Source organism: Castor canadensis, chromosome 15, assembly GCF_047511655.1.
Source record: "Castor canadensis chromosome 15, mCasCan1.hap1v2, whole genome shotgun sequence".
Lineage (NCBI taxonomy): Eukaryota > Metazoa > Chordata > Mammalia > Rodentia > Castoridae > Castor > Castor canadensis.
In genome coordinates, this window is record NC_133400.1 from 76,724,358 (window position 1) to 76,744,090 (window position 19,733).

General features: G+C 35.2%; 1 protein-coding gene across 1 annotated transcript in view; it reads right to left on the reverse strand.

Annotated features, from left to right (window-relative positions):
- Positions 1 to 19,733, reverse strand: part of Plxdc2 (plexin domain containing 2) — a 407,828-nt gene that overhangs the window by 88,264 nt on the left and 299,831 nt on the right. Inside the window, exon 7 of the mRNA XM_020169269.2 lies at positions 10,141 to 10,240. Coding sequence (XP_020024858.2) covers positions 10,141 to 10,240 — 100 coding nt within the window. The remainder of the gene's footprint in view (positions 1 to 10,140; positions 10,241 to 19,733) is intronic.

A 19,733-nucleotide genomic window follows, 5' to 3' on the forward strand; every position in this document is an offset into this window, starting at 1 on the left:
AAACCAAGACTGACTATAATACTTATCTATGAGGGGCTTTTAAGCTTTAAAAAATGAGCAGAGTAACGTAGAGAAAATATAGTTCAGCAATCAAAATTTTAAGATGATGTGATTTGATGTGCAAGTACTGAATTACGTATTTCAGAAATTCTGATCACTACCAGCAGGAAGGACAGTGATCACATGGAAATGTCCAGAATCTTCTCCAGTCAATATCTGTGGTATGCTGACTATGATTCAGCTTATTTGCCTGCCTTGAAAGCTAACATTCACACAGGGACCATAGTTTTCTAAATTGGCCTATTCTCATTTTTATCTAAAGATCATAATGCTTTGATGGCTAAATAACTAATTTGCCAATATTTCTTCATTTGTATTGCCAATGCTTAGTGACTGGCCCCAAATGGTTATACTTTATTTCTGTTTCTAGTCCAAACTGAACCTATCTTTTAACACCCTTTATTGAGTTCTCTTTAATGTAAATAGCATGTATTGCAGAACTACCAAGTTCATTCCCAGCATGAAGACTCAGGAAAAAGAAACTCTTAAGATAAAAAAGACACTATTATATATATTGCAGCAGTTATAAGTTTCTCACACAAAGATGCAAAGCAGTAACAGGATTAGCTAGTTGAAGTTAAATAAAGCATCTAGAAGTTTAAAAAATGCATTAGTTTCAAACTTTTTTCAGTTCTCTGCATTCTAGTTCTATTAAGAAGTAATGTAATTAAGCATTAGGTATAGCAACATAAACCTTAGGTGACCATGAAGTGCTAATTTAAGTCTTTTGGGCTTTCCTCTCATCATTTCCTTACTGCTTACTAAGTTTAAGAACACCACTAAAACCTAAATGTTCAAATTTCCTCCTAAGTTACTTGAGCAAGCATAAAGGAAATCAGATAAATGACCAAAACAATCCTCATATTTCTCTTCCTCCTACACATAGTTTTCTAATGACCTAAGCAAGCTGTCTTTCCTGACTTCCTCCAGGAATCACTTTGCCCAAGAAGAGAACTAGACCTGGCGTTGGGGCAGAAGGTCAATGTGATCTAACAGTGGACTCCTGGCACAGGGACCCCGGACCTGCAACTAGCATCATGATCCCATCGACTCTAGCTAATTTACTGTCATGTCAGCAACCTCAAGTCATTGTCATTAGATTTTTTTTTCTGAAATAAAAGGAGATTGTGACTTCATCATGCAAAATTTGGTAAGATTTCTTTATTTTAAAGTCAAGTGTTCACCAAAATACAATACAAAACAAAAATCCACCCATACTATTTGTGGGCATGTATCTGAAGTAGTATAAATCAATATTCAAGAGAGATACGTGCATATCTAAGTTTATTACAGCTCTCTTCACTAACTAAATTGTAGGCTCAGTTAATGTGCCCAACAACTGATGAATTATAAAGAAAATATATATGAATATGGAATATTACTCAGCCATAAAGAAGAACGAAATTGTGACATTTGCAGGAAAATGAATGAAACTGGAGATCATCATGCCGAGCAAGATAAGCCAAGCTCAAAGGACCAAATATTGCACATTTTTGCTATTTTGTAGAACCTAGTCCTAAAGTAATCCTCATAATGATGATAATGGGACACAAATGTATCTGGAGAACAGTCTAGGAGGGATCGGTGGGGGAGCGTAGGAAAGAACATTGAGGGGTGAAGAGGATGGAAGTATGCCACATGTATGTAAATGAAGACAGCACAATGAAACCCACCAAAACACTGTTTGAAAAAGTGGGGAAGAAGGGGAGGGGGACTAGGAATATAATGGAGAGGTGAATTTGTTCAAGGTACACTGCACATGTGCGCACATGCTTGGAATTATCGCAATGAACTATCACTGCATTAATAATATCACACATTCTGTTCTCCACTGCTCTACTTCTCAGAGAAGTAGAGAGCAGAAAGTGTGACTACAGCCTAAGAAGTGTGGGGCAGGGAGAAAGGGAAAGAGAAAGCATAGTTAATGGCTACAGAGGTGCAGTTTGATAGGAAGGGTGACTTCCAATGTTTATAGCATTTCAAGATAAATTTGATGGATGACAATTACTGATATATTTCAAAATACCTACTAGAGAGGATTGTGAATGTCTGCAACAGAAATGATAAATGTTTGAGGTGATGAATATTCCAGTTACCCAGATTTGATCTTTGCACATTTCATACATGTCACAGTGCAGCCCATAAATATGTATAATGAGTATGTGTCAATTAAAGACAGCTGTATATTTTTAAAAAATCATTTAGATCTTTGGCCCTCATGTGAAGGAAAAAAACCTTTATATTTTTAAAAAAGAAAAAAATTTCCTGTAGCAAAATTCAATTGTAAAAATTAACATGCAGGCATGCTTATAAATGGAGCAAACAGTACTGGTTAAAAACAGAAATATTCTCTATGCAGTAGAATCAAAAAGATATACTCATCATAATAGGAATAACATGAGCAAAATTCAAAGTGAGGGAAAGTATAAATTTGAAGGAAAAATATGAAAAGTGGAAAATCCAATACATGAGCCCATAACTTAAAATAAAAACTCATATAAAACTGGATAGAACAACTCAGCTGAGATTATTTTTAAATTGTCTTGACTACTTTCCTATGTTTTCTATAGTTAGGTGACTATAGAGCAGAGTTTTGCAAGGATGAGTTTTTTAATTTACTATTCTGAATAAAAGTTCATTAAGTTGGTTTTCTCTACTTTAGACCAATTAATCCTGTCTTAAATAGATACCCAATAAATACACATTGAATAAATGAACATTCAAATACCTTGAATTTTTAGCAATGCATTAAAGTCCTGTTTGTGGTTTTCAGGATTTTAAATTAGAAATAACATAATTCATGCTCCAATAAATAAATTGAAAGACATGACCCTACCTTGTAAAAATTTGTTTTCTCTGAGAGAGTAGTATCATATGAAATACCAATGAATAAAGTAAATAAATTTAATAAAATTAAAGGAAACAGCTTAACTACAAGTTCTCAAAGGAATCCTTTCTTATTCATAGAAACTCCAGAAAAAATTTCCTCAAAATGTTAAAAATTGATTAATTGGTGATTTATAATATCCAGAAAATTCTGAGACTTACATTTTATCTTTGAAAGCCAAGTTATAGGGTCAAAGATTATGGGTCATGCTTTTCATTCCAGCTACTCGGGATGCAGAAATTCAGAAGATAGAGGTTTAAAACCAGCCTGGACTAGAAGTTAGTGAGAGCTTATCTTAAAGAACAAACAATATGTTGACCCACATCTGTAATCGCAGCTAGTAGGAGGCACGTAGAAATGTTACTGTCCCAGGCCAGCCACAAGTAAAAGTGGTTATCTGAAAAATAACTAAAATCTAAAAAAGATTGGGACATGGCTCAACTGGTAGAGCATTTGGCTAGCAACTGTGAGGTGCTGACCTGAAATCCTGCTGCCATCAAGTAAAAACAAAAAAGTCAACTCACGGTTACTCAAATAGGATTTGTTAGAAATGTATGAATTAAAACAATAAAATATCATTGTGCACAATAAGTTTTATCAGAGGGTACTTTACAAAAGAAAGCCTGATTTTTATTCTTTTCTTCCTTTTGTTGAGCTTTTCATGATCTAGTGCAGATCTGAGAACCAAAGAAACTAATGAAATTGTGCTGTAAAGGGAAGCATTTTCTCTTCTGTAGAAAGAATAATTTTTGAAAGGCTTTCCATTTTGAGGAGAATGAAGGCAAGCTGATATAATTTACTGCAGATTTATAGATTGATCTGGCCTTAAATGAATGAAAAGACCATTAACTCTGAAAATAACAAATGAGGCTCAGTTCTTCTGAAAGGAATTGAAATGGGTTCTATAAAACATTATGAAAGGAAAAACATCTTTAAGTTTTACCATGATTATTTAAACATCTTTAAATTCTAGTATAACTGCAATGATGATTCCTGCCATGAAACCAAAATTACAAATTGTTTTCTATGGGGAAAATAAGTTATAATTGTTATATTGAAAAATTTATTATTTAATAAACACATATTGAAAATTTATTATTCAACCATATCTAATATTTTAAGACATTTTATTAGAAAAAGAATATCTATGTAAATATTGTACTTGACATCCAACATTTTATCTAAATATGTGCATATAGTACATTATTACCTTATTCAATATGGTGGCCACTAGTCACATGTAGCTCTTTAACTTAAACTCATTACATCCAAGGTAAAATTTAATTTCTCAAGCTCACTGGCCATAGTGCAATGCAGAGTAGCCACATCTGCTAGTGAGAGCATCCTGGAGGTCTGACATCCAGAACCCTTCCAATAATACAGGAAGTTTTATTGGCTATCATAGTAGGCTGTGATATTAATTCTTTGAGAACTAAAACTAAGGTATTTTGACAGAAGCCAAAACTATGTTTCTGCTTATTTTATTCACACACTACATTTTTTTTTTTGTGGTCCTCATTTAAGCTCAGGGCCTCTAGATAAGCACTCTATCACTCCAGCACCCCCTCCAGCTCTTTCATTCACACTCTAGTTTTGATCAACTTTTTTGAAAAATTGCCACCTAGACTGAAAGTTATTAAAAAATATACATGTAGGCAAAACATATTCAAATGTTCCTCAAAGAATACAAAGATCTTGTTTTTTTCTTTTTTCAGAACCTGAGATTGAACCCAGGTACTTGTACATGCTAGACAAGTATTCTACCTCTTAAAACCACACTCCCAGCTTCCTTCAAGAAATTTAAAAAATATTTGCTCTAAATCTTAATACTTGTCAGTTCTATTTTTGATATTTTTTGGTGAGCTGTTGATAATAAAAACCAATAAAGGGAAGGCACATTATAACATAAACAATGTCAATAAATTGGAAATAGCAGATGTTGAGAAATGACTGGATGTTAGTAGTACATAGTGTCACTGAGAAGAATAAAGTGGAATAGTCTGAGGAACTCAGAAACGCATTCATAATTTGTAATAGAACCATTTCAAATTAGGTCAGCTGCTATCTAGATCTGTTTCTGTTTTTACCATTGTGCAAGTGTGTATGTGCTTTCTCTGCAAAGTGACAAGGTCTTAAGTCCTTCCCTTCCCCTCAAAAAAAAACCCCACACAGCATGAGGATCATGGTTCGAGGCCATCCCAGGCAAACAGCTCAGGAGATCCCATTTCCAAAATAAACAAAGCAAAATGGACTGGAGGTGTGGCTCAAGTGGTAGAGCACCTGCTTTACAAGTGTGGCGCCCTGAATCCAAACTCCAGTCCAACCAAAAATAAATTAATTGGAGGAGAGAGAGATAAGAAAATTCAAGGTTGCTAGAATTGTGCTTATGTCCAGGAAGATTGATGCAAAAGGAATGGAAGTACATATGCTGAGGCCGACAAAGAGTTACTTAATAAAGCTATTCATCAAGAAATTATGGACGTTACAAGTGACATATGAATATACAATAATGGTAAAACTTCCTGATAATAAAAGAACCATTGGAGCAACAATGAAATATCATGTTCTGCTTATCAAGTTTCAAAGTGTAAAAAATGATAATAGTGTCTGAGAGCATGGAGAAAAAGGGATACCTAATTAATGCTGATGGGGGAAAAGGCTAGAAACAACATGGATGGCAATTTGTAAAAACACATAAAAACACTATTAACATTCAACACGCACAAATTCATGTTTCAGCAATCAGATATGTCTATCCTTTCCTGAAATTGATATGATAAGCCACATATATGACCAACCGTTGAAGAGACAGCTTACGTGAATTATGAAATAAAGGAATTTGCTGTAACCATTACTGACCACATTTTAGACAAGTTTCTATCAGTATAGAAAAAAAGGATTGTAGTCTATGGCCATACCACCCTGAACACGCCCTATCTCCTCTGATCTTGGAAGCTAAGCAGGGTTGGGTTGGGCCTCATTAGTACTTGGATGGGAGAAAAAAAGTATTGTATATTTTAAGGGAAAAATAGGTTATGAAAAATCTTTATAGTACAATGACAAAATTTTTAGTGTGTATTTGAATATATACATATTATGAATGAAAGAGTACTTGAAGACACCCAAAAATTTTGATTGTTAACTTTACAAGTGGTTTACATTTTCTTCTTTAAGATTTTGTTATTTCACGAATTACATTGAAATTAAAATGTACTCTGCTTCTAATTGGGATAATGTATTTTTTTACTTATATTTCTGGGTGTTTAAATAACTAAAGGCATTGTATATGGATCCCCTTTCCTTATCTGTTTAAACAGCTGGTCTCTGTGGTTCTCTCTGTTCCTAACATTTTACAAATACATTTATAGAAGACAGAAAGTGATGTAGCCACATAAGCACACGAAGAGCAAAACTCATACATGAAGAAATACACAATGTCATAGTCAGAAAGAATGAGAACTTCAGAAAGCCTATGTCAAAATTTTCCCTGTGGGCTCATTCTGATGGGCACCTGGGCTGAATGGTGACATCTGAATCAGTACTACTGTCATTTAAAATGATGACAATGACAAGGACGATGAGGACAACAATGACATGACAATGGAAAAATCAACAGGTGTAAGTTGAAGTATTCTGCTTTGGGCAAGGTAGTACATGTCATTTATAGACTGCATTATGTGTTAAGATGCTCACTTTACATATAAAAAGAGTTGTAGAAATTAAATAACGTTCAAGGTCTTATGACCAATATTCACCCTTCAATATTCCTTATAATTTCTGTACTTTTAACCAAATTTCATCTTTTATTATTATTATTATTATTATTGTGGTACTGGTGCTTGAACTCAGGGACTACAACTTGAGCTACTCCACCAACCCTTTTTGTGTATGTGTGATGGATTTTTTTGAGATAGGGTCTCGGGAACTATTTGCCCAGGTTGGCTTGGAGCCACTATCATCCTGATCCTGCCTCCTGAGTTGCTAGAATTACAGGCGTGAGTTACCAGTGACTGGTTGTCTTTTATTATTTCAATGTAAGGGTTTATTTCACTCCAGGCTTTTTTCAAGGCTTTGAGAGGAACAAAGAAATTTTCTCTGTAACCTCAAATTATTCAATTTACTAACAATGTTTGGATTCCCTTTGATTTATACACCATCAGATCTTATTTATTTTTTTTTTTTTTAAGAAAGGGCTGCTTTTAATTATGCTTGAAAGTTAACACTAAATGATTTACAGTTTGGAAGTTTTTTTAAATGAAAAATGAGTCTCTTGTTGATGTTATGAACAATGGGTTGAGAGAAATCTTAAAAATAATTAAGTTAATTTTGCTGTACAGGTGTTTGAATGTTTTATCAACCTTCACCAAATCTGATAAGAATGGCATAGCAATGATTGTCCCAATGGAGAAAAAAATATTCTCAAGTCCATGGATCACATTCCCATGTTGCCATGGCTAAATTATGCCAAAAGCCTGGATTCTATGACCCATGGAACCAAATGATTAAAGAACAGAACGTTGATATTTTGAGAAAGGGGTGCTATGTAATGTACCTTGAAATACAGAAAAGTTGAAATGGACCATTACTTATGAGAATGTTCTGTCCTTCCCTAAATCCACATAGGAGAAGAGAAATGAGTACCAAAAATAAAGGATTTAAACTCCCTGCAAGGACAACTCCTAACAGTAAGAGGTACTAAAATATGAACAGAATTTTGAAAGGGACTTAAATGTTTACCTAAGTTCTCATTGCACAAATAAGTAACATACAAATCTCTAGGATTTACTTTTCTTCTTCAAGAAAAAAATCATGCTTGTATAAATTACATTAGGCTAATCTTGGGTTATCCTAATCTCTGGCATAAATAAATACGCGTTTTCCCTTTCACAGCTGAGCATTCAATGGAACCATATTTCTCCTCTGTTACAGGAGTTCGTGTAACAGATACTGTTCCACTTTATTATATGGGAACAGATTGTTAAGAAGATTAAAATTTTCTGTACCCCAAACGAACTTTAAGTAGAACACATCAGTTCCAATTTTCTTGCTCCTGCATAGTCTCATCTAACTGCAGGAATGGACATTAAAGACCCCGAACTTCCATTTCTTTTTGGCTAATTTCCTCAGGGTTAAACAGTAAGGTCAACAAGAAGTGTGAATGCCATCCCAACCATGCAGCATGCCTGTGACCAGCTTTCCTCTGAACTGGAAGCCTAAATAGTGGTGTTGGGTGAACACTGAGTCCCAAACATTAGGCATAATCTAGTCTTAAAATTAATACGAACTTTGCGTATTTATGTAATGAAGTTTGTATTTAGAAGGACATTTTCTCCTTAAAACTTAACACCTTTACAGCACAGTAAGGGCTCTAAAATTTGCATTTTGGGTCTCGGAAGTCTAAGCACAATTTTATCATGGGGAACATACTAAGACGATACTCATATATTAAAATACACTTGTAAAAATAATTCTGTTCTTTGGTGGGTTTTTTCTGTAAATAATAATATACCGGAGTAATAATGTGGGCTCAACTTCTGAGAAAGCTACAAATAAAATTCTTTCAGGGATAAAGAGCAGCAACAAATAAGCTAAAACTAGCGTTTCCTTTTCCTTGTGCAATAATTGACTCAATCCATGCTTGATTTAACACCTCTGAAAGAAAGAATGTGAGAACACTCCTCCTCAAACAGAAGCCAGCCTTGGCTCTCCCAGGCTCAGCTTCTTGTTTAAGAGCTCTCTCAGAATGCCTTTATGTTGTCTATACATACTAATATATCCATGTTTTGTTTTCGGTGCAATTTAGTTTCTGGAAAATCTGCTTTGACTTAACAATTCCCTTGAATATTACCTCCCACAAATTCTCAGCTAACAAGGAGAAACCCAATGGAGGTGGCAGGTTCTTTACCAAGTAGATTTGCCGTCTATGAATGCCTTTCTAAAGTGACATAACTCTTACAATGTTTCCAGCCCTCCGCTGCTTTGAAAAGTCTAGTTTCCACTCCATTTACTTTCTGTATTTGAGAGATGGCATAATTAAACAGAATCAGCTCTAGTCAAGACCAAACAGTGTATGTATGTGATAAATTAAGTGTACCACTAGAATGAAATGAAAGACGAAAAAGGACTTTCAACAAAGTGGTAAGGAATGACCTAATTTTGAGATGTATTTTATTTTTACCTCTTGCTTTAAATAAGCACCTTTAGGAAACAAATAATCACAGCACTGATACCCTGAAGGATTCTGGAAGTAAAGGAGGTTTAAAAACCAGAAGTTTTAAAAATATACCTATTTACATGGTCATAACTGCTACAAAATGCAGTTCCTGTTTTAATTCTCTTTTTGTTTTTCTTTCTCTCTCCCTCCCTCCCTCCCTCCTGCCCTTCCTCCTTCCCCTCTCTTTCTTTCAGTCCTCCCTCCCTTCCTCCTGGCCTCCTTCCTTCCAGCTTTCCTTCCTTCCTTTCTTTCCTTTTTTTCTTTCTTTCCTTCCTTTCTCTCTCGCTCTTTCTTTCTTTCTTGGTGCTGGGGGTGAACCAGGGCCTCCTGCATGCACAGCACTTGCTCCACCACTAAACTGCACTCTTGACTTTCTAATATGATGAGTAGCTGCCTAAAGCAATACATATATTTTTATTCTACAAAACAAACTAAACCAAATAGGCAAAAATGTTTTAAACAAAAAAGGAGAAACATATATTTTTTATGGTAGATATAGCTTCACCCACATTTTTGTCTAGATTTATAATTTTTCTTTCATCTTCCTTTAGACTTCCATTTTTGCACAAACATGTTAAACATCAAATGCCACAAAACAGATGGTCTTTTTCTTATAAATCTATTTAAGACAAAAAAAAAAAAACATGGAAAGTCATATGCTTATCAATCAAATAATCTGTCACTGTTTTATGTTCTTCTTAATAAAAGAACTATTTTTGCTCAACTAAGCCAACTATCCCCAAGGAATTCAAAATTACATGTTCTTGACTGCACTATTTAATTCAATTGTCTGAGTTTATTAGCTGAAGAGTAATCAAGAGAGCTAACCCCATTAGGAGTTATAAACCAAACAGTAGAATTAACAAGCAGCAATTAGCAAAGTAATTCTTTTTTTCAGTTACATCTGCCTGGCATCAATGTCCTCAGAATCTACACCCATAGAAGGCTCACACTTTACAATTACCCTTCTTCTACATACTGGGAATTTGTTGGATCCTGTGGACAACGACAAATGCATCTGACAGCCCCACTTTCACTGGATGATTTGTTGAACTTATCTGTGTAACCAAGACAGGGATCTGGAAAAGAAAAAGTAGATTGCTATGTGTTAGATGTGAATTATACTCAGGATGGGAAGTGTGACCATCTTTGCTTAAAGAACAAAATCAAGTAATTGAGGTGAAACACTAGAGACAGCAGAAATACCATGGAGAAAGACTTACAATACCTCAGAGTAATATTGCTTTAGTGCTATTCCATGTTTTACAGTTACAAGAGAGCTGCTGGTACTGGAGATGGCTATTTGGTATGGAAACTAAGCACTCAGAGCATCTAATTGATGCTGAATGCTGTAAACTTATCAGGCAGATAGGGTCACCATTTAGTACTGGCTATGATTTCAAGAGTAGAGATTCTTTTCTTACTATTTGTTTCCCTAAATTACTTTTTCAATATTTATTTCTCATGGAATTAAAAAAATCCTTGTTGACAAGTGGTCTTATATCTATAAAACCTAGAAAAAAAACAAATAAGTGCACTGCTAAATACATATTAACCATGCCACTGTTGGTTACTAAATATTAGTCATATATGATTGATTTAATTTATAGTTATGTTTGACAATTAATGTACATCGAGTTTGCCATTCTAGTTAAAGCACCTAAGGAAAAGTTATTGAGTGCTATAGGACATCTCAAGATCATATACTAAATTTAAAACTTAAGGGAACATGATAGATTTTTCTAACTTTGCAACTTAAAAAAATTAGGACACATTGAGAATATATGAAAAATGATGCAACTGTTACAAATGAGGCAACCTCTTGGAGCCTTTGTTCCTCAATATAGAAAGGATACCAGAGAGAACAATTACTCTCTTTATTATTACCACTTTTAAAGAAATAAAAATGGAAATATGACCATTCAAAATGAATAAAGGGATGAGAGAGAAAAGGGAAGAATAAATACACAAAACATTTTTAGGAAGAAGTAGATTGTAGAACATTTGATGATAATTTATTAAAGAACATACTTGATCAGACACTGTTGTATATGCCATAATAAACAGAATAGCAGTAGAAGGGCAGGAGGCTGAATAGGATGGGAGTTAGAATAAAGAAAGTAGAGCTTATTTTTCCCACGACATCATGAAATTTTAAAAGGGTATGCAGAGAACACCTTTGGCAGCTCTGAAGAGCGAGACCAAAATACACAGAGGTGGAGGAGACCAGGGGAGGGATAGCTGGATAAGGACCACAATTTAATGACAATATCACTTGCTTCAAAAGCTTTTCCTTAAAGTTTTATAGAGTTCATGAGCATGAGCCCATGGGTTCCAAACTATGATGTTTGTCCTTCTTAAATACTAACATGAAAATGTAGAAGACGCTTTCAATTCCCTGCATTTCCCTAGAAGCCATCAAGCCTTTTAATAAAATGATTGCATTCTCCATTTAGAAAAAAAACTGTTTTTGCCAATTGAATTAAATACCTAATATCGTCAAAGATTAATGAGGAAAAGATGAACAAGTCCTGGCTTTCTCAGAGATTTCCTACAGAAATAGGTCTGCCTGATATTGTCATATCTTTCTTACTCTGCTTTCTTGGACTGCACTTTGTTACTCAAAATATCAAAGACTGCCAAGTAATCTGTCTGAGCACTCTGAGAACCAGGTATAAAATTAGAAACCATTAAGATGCATCAGAGAGACTGTTAAAAGCCACATTTAAGATGAAATATTTTTTGACTAATATCAATGAGGCTACTTGTGTGTATGTGTGTGTGCAAGCAAGTTATTTAGAATTATAGCCAGGGAAAAGATAAAATGATAGCCATCATAAAGCAAAATTAGCACAAAAATGGGTATGTTGTGTTGTCATGTTCATATATTCTATAGCGGGCTCTATATTTATACAGACATGAAGTACCCAATCAGTGAGTCCATGACCAAAGACCAAAGAAGATGTCAAAATACCAAAGCTCTAAAAACTTTCACTATGAGAAGCTTTATTATTATTATTATTATTATTCCTTTCTCCATCCTCAAAATTTCTCCTGAGTCAAACTGGGGATAGCAGGAGTCCAATCTGAAATAATCAAAACTCTGAATTACAGTTTTGTTTTGTTTTTTTAAGAAATGTGTCTTCATTATCTTTAAGTACCTAGAATAGATGTGTTTAATTACTAAAGCCAAGCTAAATTTGAACTGGGCCTCTGTGTGATGGGGATTTTGTATTTCTAATAATTGATTTTTAAGTATATTTGTTCTACAGGATAGCAAAGGAGCATTCACGACAGTCAAAATATGCTTTCATAATAGATTATGCAAACATTTGTAAGTCCTCTTTTTAAAGCATATTTGAATTTTTGCTCCATTTTACAAGTTACAGATCAGTTTATTATTTGGCATAAACTTTTGTACAAATGACACATTGAGGCAAGTTAAGCACTGAAGAAAGAAGAGGTTTCAGTAGCAAGACAAAATTAAGGCAAGAGAAGATAGTAGGAGAAAGGAAGTAGGCATAGTACCCGCTCTGGGAAGAAGATTCAAGACAGAGCTGTTTTCCTCCCTCCCCACACTGTAGGATCACTTTCCTGGACAGGGGCCCTGCATAATCCTTAAAACATGAGCTATTATGTCTGTCTCTAAACCAGGGAGATAACAGCACGGTGATGGAGGCAGAGGTAATGGAATTTTATTTCTTTCCTTTCTCTGTTCTGCCCTGCAAAGCCTGCCAAAACATTCATTTGTTTCCATTATGGGCCCTGCTATCTGTCTAATAGGCAGCACAGGTTCTCAGCAAGGGCTTGATTCTACAGTATGTGTTCCAAATGGTGAATCACATGCCTATCAGAATTTAACTGGAAAGGAATTACTCTAAACTCACTTATGTTCACTTGCTAATCGGCAAAAAGGTGTCTCATTGCTTAATATTAAAAATAACAACAAAAAATAAACCACAAAAAACTCGAAGCTTTGTATTTCACCTATTCTTTGTCTATTTTACCCACTCAACTCAACTTCCCACCTTATCTTCCTTAAATGTTTGATCTGAATTCTGAATTATTTAGCAGTGAATCTAAGATTCAAAAAGTTAAGCTCCCTTATTATTAACAAAACAACAAATAAAGCCAAAAATGTTAATGCCAATTGCCTGCAAACTACATTTGAATAGAAGGAATTTCAGTTGAACTTAACATTAATATTTTATTTGATTTCCTGAATATTGATAATTTACACAAATATTTTAAGACAGTAAGACTGCAAGTTCAAGGCCACCCTGGGCTACATAGCAAGATCCTGTCTCAAAAAAAAAAAAAAAAAATCATGACATCCATCCTGCCTCCAACTTCACAGTCATATCCTGTGGAAAGTCTGAAAGAAGGCAGATAACAGAATGCAGATGTTTAATACAGTCAGCCCTTGTATTCAAAGAGGAACTTCAAACTTCACATCTATTTAAGCTAGAGTGAACATGGAATAATGAAGAAGAACTTAGTGAGGAAGAAATTGGATAAGCATATTCTGAGCACATTTTCCAGTCAAATTTTGCCATGAGACAACACAAGTCAAGTGCTTCCAGGGCTTCTGGTACCCAAAGAAAAAAAATGCAAGTCTATATTTTTATCTGAATCTTCTAATATTTAAATGCTGGCAACATATTCATTTTTCAAAGACATACACAGCGTATATACCTGCACAAATCAGCGGGAACTCTGATTAAAGATTGCTCACTCCTGAATTGACAAACTGGAGTCTGAGCTGGCTACAAAAGAGAACAGGGAAGCAGGTGCCCACCTAAAAGGACTGTGCAACTTGGCTGGAGACAGTGAAGCCTGTGCTGGGGTTTTATCTGGGGTAACAGCCAGCCAAGAAAGCTTCCTGAACATGGCCTGGGAACAAAACACTGGGGGAAAGAAAGGTGAGGGAGGAAAATCTACACCTGGGGTTGGGGTTGGGAAGGCAATGGGATGCATTAGACCTTTTACCATCAGGACAAGAGCTGTTTAGTTATGAAACATCAGGGCAGGGAGAGTGGATATGGCCCAATAATGGGAAAGAATGCCTACTCTATGGTGGAAGCCTCTCGGTGTCATCAAAGTGTAAATGGAAGGGATGTAAAAAGCCCCCAGCAAGATCATGTAAGTTGCCCAAGACACCATAACCAGCTAAAGCCAGTGCCAACACTAGAACAGGCTTTTTATTTCTAAAATTATTTCCTCCAGAATATTTATTTTTCTATTTTGTTACTTCAATTACTCAGTTATTTTTCCTCACAGTGCTTGTTATTAGAACATAATAAATAGATAACCATTCAATTTGTTATTTTCTCATATTGCAGAAAGTAAATAAAAAGTTAAAATATAAAGAAACTAAAAAAAAATACATTCAAACATACAAATGAGTTAGACCATAATAAAGCCATGTAGATAAAATTTTAACACTTCACATATTTAAAGTACAGGGAAGTTCTGTGATTTAGAATCATCTGTGTCCACTTTTTCCTTAGAAATATTTCTTTATAGCTAGGGGTATGCCTCAGGTGACAGAGCACCTGCCTAGTAAGTGTGAGGCCCCGAGTTCAAACCCTAAACTCCAATACTGCCAAAACCTAAAACAAAATAAAAATTAAAAAACCCTGGGCTGTTGGCATGGCCCAAATGGTAGAGTAGCTGCCTAGAACTATTTCTTAAGACTTTTTAATCAGCATTTTATTCCATTTGAATTCTTTGAACCTCATATAAATAATGTATACATATACATATATATATATGCATATTCATGTAATTTTTTCTACTCACACATTTATAAAGTTTCTTAGAAGTATATGCATTAGCTTTACATAGGTCAAATGTTTTTACCCATACAGCAATAGTCATAGAAGACAAATTACTTTACACTTAAATGGCAGTGGTCTCATTACTGAGTTCTTTTTGACCTCTCTTATTCTCTCAAATAGCCTTTTTCCCCAAAATTCTACACATTTTGCTAGTGTTCATCTTTTTAATACTTTCAGGCTGATACCCATGAATGAGGGGCCATTACAGCTTAAATAAGAAAAATAGTCTTCAAGGAAATTCAAAAAATGCTTTAAAGGGCAGACTGAAATCTACAACTAATTGGAAGTGGTGATTTATTAACTATGCAGGTTGCCACAGAAGCAGTAAATGTTACACTAAGGAACATTAGTTTTAATCCTTAAATGGTGGAATAGATTAAAAGGTGATTTTACTTAATAAATAGTAAAGTTCTTCTATATTGACTTCCCACAAATTTTCTGCTGAAGAAATGGTAAGGTATTCAACTGAAAAAACTGATAGAAAAAGCTGATTTCCAGGCTGGCCATCCATTCTCCTCCTGTGGCCATATAATAAAATAACACAACTTTTAAAAACAAATTGCATTATCCTAATCTAGACAATCACTTTTGTCCCTCACATGAGCTGGTAAAGAAAAAATAACTAACTTTTCAATACATGCACAAGAGAATCACATCCTTCCAGTTTGTATTGAGAGTTAACAGCAAATTCAAAGTAAAGAGAGGAGTAATAGCAAAATCAAAAATTCAAGTATGAGAACATATGACTTCTGAGATGTGATGGATACTAGGGCTGACAGGATCAAGGAAGGGAAGGTATTTGACTTCAAGTCTCTTTTACTCTTGGAATGAAAGAGTCTTGGGGCTAAGTAGTTTTGTAAGAAGTGCTTAAATTGCTTCTCCTGAAAAGCACTGACTCCTTACTTGGGTCTATGAATTAACTCAAAATGAGAAAAAAGCTTGGCATCCCTGTCTCCATTTTGTACATTTTGTCCTTTGTTTTGAGTCATTCTCTCCTGCAGCCACCTTGGAATCAAGAAAGGACAGGACTGATAGATAACATCTTTATGAAAAGGGACTGAAACTCCCCCTCAGGAACAGCAGAGCCTTGCAGGACACCTCTCCAAAGGAGGACAATCACCTTTTTTTTTTAATTATTATGGTATGTTCATTATACCGGAGGGGATTCATAATGACAATTCTGATTAGACTTAATATTGTATATCAGTTTCATTGCCCCATTATCTGTCCGTCCACCCACCAACCTGCCCCACTTAAAACAACTGCAAAAGGTTTCTTTGTTCTATTTCATATAAATAAGTATATGTAATCCATCAACCATATGCCTTCACCTTAATTCTCCCCTCCCATTTGTACTCCCCCACTGTACCTATTGTACAGTCCTGTTTTTCATTATTAATATTTGAGTTGATGTTCAAAAGGGTTTCTCAATGTATCCCCGCTGTGTTTATACTTTACTTTGGTCCACTCAGACAATCACTTTTAATGTGAGGCTGCACCCTGGAGCAAGAATAATCATTTTATGGGATTTTGAGATTGCTCCCCTCAAGTGATGACAGAAATAACAACTTCTCTAGAAAACAACAAGGACTGAGATATGACCAACCAGACCACACATGTGACTGAGGTTGTTTAACTAGGCATACTTTTTGTCCCTGCCCTAATTCTTTGACTATTTAAAGCTAAAACTCATGTCTGTACCCTGAAGATGGCTGAAGATGGGCTCAGTGCTTACTTTACCTCTTCTCACAGCATGTCCCAGTATAGGTAATAATTCTCCTTTCTCTATCCTCATCGTGTCTCTTTATTTGTCACATAGGGGCAAGTGGCTAGACCTGACATGGGAAGTCCAGGAATTTGGGCTTGGGGTCCAAAACTCTGGTTTCTTTGTTAGATTATTAATAGATCAGAAATTTCAGTCTATATCAATTGTAACCAAGTGAACAATCATCGTTATTCATTCAACAGAAATTGTAAATAACAAAGAGTCTGGTTCCTACGGTCACAGTTAGTTATTAACAGGAAGTTGATTTCCCAAATTCCATTTATCTAAAGAAAGGATACATTTTATTTTTTAATACTAAAGTTTGAACTCCAGGCCTCATGCTCACTAGGCAGGCGCCCTGCCATTTGAGCCGAACCTGCAGCCCTTTTTTCCTTCGTTTATTTCCATATAGGGTCTTGCGTTTTTTCCCATGTTAGCTTAGGACCAAGATCCATCTACCTATGCCTCCTGCTTAACTGGGATCGCAGATGTGCCCCACCACACCTAGTTTGTTTATTGAAATGGGGATCTCACTAACATTTGACTTGGGCTGGCCTCTAACCATGATCCTCCCAATCTCTACCTCCCAAATAGCTGGGATTAGAGTTGTGCACCTGGCCCAGGATTCATTTCTTCTAGTGTAAATACAGCTTCTTTTCTTTCTTTCTTTTTAAGTTTTTTTTTTTTTACTTTATTTTCTTGCCTTTTTTTTGTTGTTTTTGCATTCAGAAATGTAAAATAGAAATTATTGTTATTTTTTTCTGCCCCTGACACTGGGGACTGAACCCAGGACCATGCTAGGCAAGTGCTTCTCCTACTTGAGCCATAATAGTTTAATTGGTTCATTTTATTAACTAATTTATTTATTAACTTTTACATTCGAACTCAGGGCTTATGATTGCTAGTTAAGGCCTCTATCAGTTAAGCCGCACCTCTGGCATGCATAATAAATTAATAAGATAAATGCTGTGGAAGGCGAACCACTCTAACCTAAGAACTCATTCTGCATAATGACCAACCAAGCAAGAGAGCCGAGGATGACAAAATTCAGTCGGTCATGCTGGACAGGCAGTTTGCAGGGAGACAGGGTGGCGCACTGTGTAGATCTGTGGGCAACATTTCCTTGGTTAAATCTTTGTTTCATAATTTTGGGAAAGGTACTTAACCTCTGGGTATTTCAGATTCTTTCTTTGTAAATGAAAAGTAGCTATGTCTGGGTTTTCATGAGTGTAATGAAATCAATTTTGAGCACTTAGGTCAGTGCTGGCATATGTAAAGAGCTTAAAAATGCTAGATTTTATAGTAAGCTTGGAGGTTGTTACTTCAAGTGAATGGGTCTTCCACGTCTATTTATGGGAGATAAACTTGTATACCAGGTCTACTACTTAGATTAAGAAAGAAGGATAAAGTAAGAAAGGCATCAAGCAGCCAATAAAGAGCAAGGACCTAAAAAGCCAAGATCCTAGAGGAAAGAAATCACAGAAGCAAAATCAACACTGATTTCTCACCATGGCATTGACCCATTCATACGGGAGACTTAGAAACTGAAAGCTGAAGAGAACTTCAGCTTGTCTTAAATTGCTGCTGGAAAATTGAGCCATTCAGGAATACTAAAGCAAAAGGTCCATAAATACCCAGGCCTTTGGTAGAGATCCCTAAAACACTACACTCCAAGACAACGGGTTAGTCAGAAGCATACCAGTCGGACTGAATAAACCTAACTTCTGACAGATTTAAGTGATCTGTCCAATCCAAACTGCAAGGCTGAGGGAGCAGCTCAAGTGGTAAGAGTACCTGCCCAGCAAGCTTTAAGGCCCTGAATTCAAACTCCAGTGCTGCCAAAAAAAGAAAAAAGAAACTGTACTAACTCCCAAACAAGAATAGTAAATTCTCTCTGTAGGATTATCTATAACCTCAAAGTATCTCTTTAGTAACTTGTAAACAATGTCTAGCATTTGTTTAAAACTTACCTAACATGCAAACAGACATGAACAATGAATGAAATCTGTGTGTGTGTGGGGGGAGAAAACAGAGGTCAGCAACAGATTCAAAAGAAATCCAGACATTGTAGTTAGTCACAAACTGTAAAGAACTGTTAATGTATCCAACAAAATAGATGAAAAGAAGGTTAATTTCATCAGGTAATTAAATCTATAATATAATCAGTAAAAGAAACAAATGGGTACTATAAAATGCACCACAGTGAACAGTTGGTAATTTAAGGGAAATTTTTTTAAAGAGCTATTTTGCTTTATGAATTTTGGCTTCAATCTAAGTAAACTATGCCTTTGAAATCAGTTATATTAAAGAGCAGTGTAACAATAAGAATCTATAACTTATAGCAGAATTTCAAATCTTTAGTTGCATAATGCAGAGCTCTAACCTTGGGAGAAATAATTATTTAAAGGCATTTGTGTCTGTACTGTCACTACTTCAGTACTGAGAACAGCTGGATATTGATAAAGAAACATTGAATGCTGTGAGCAAAGACAGATCCACTCTTATTTGAGCAGCAGGTCTTTCCCTCTTGCGATTCATCACAAGCAAGATTGTGGGAAGTGAAAGTGTTCTTTTAATTCATTGATCATTCTTAATCTAGTCTGCACTGTGAAAAATTGTGCTTTTGGAAAAATGAGTATTTTGGAAGCATGACAGGATTGGAGGTCATTCAGGGGTGAGTATGGGGCATTGGCACAATAAGAATGACAAAGAGAAACAAAATAGGATGGTGGAGTAAGTCATATGAGGGCAACAAAAACAAAACTTAGTTCAATAAATTTATTCAGGATATTATTAATTTTAATCTATAATTTAACAAACTCATGTATTGTGGTTTTTATACAAGTGAGAGAGTCTCTTTTCACCACCTAAAATATAATAAATCAAACAAAGGTAGAGTTAGCTTGTAAGAAGCAATTTATGATAGAGGGAAGTTCACTTACTATTCTGTCAGTAACTTCAGTTCTA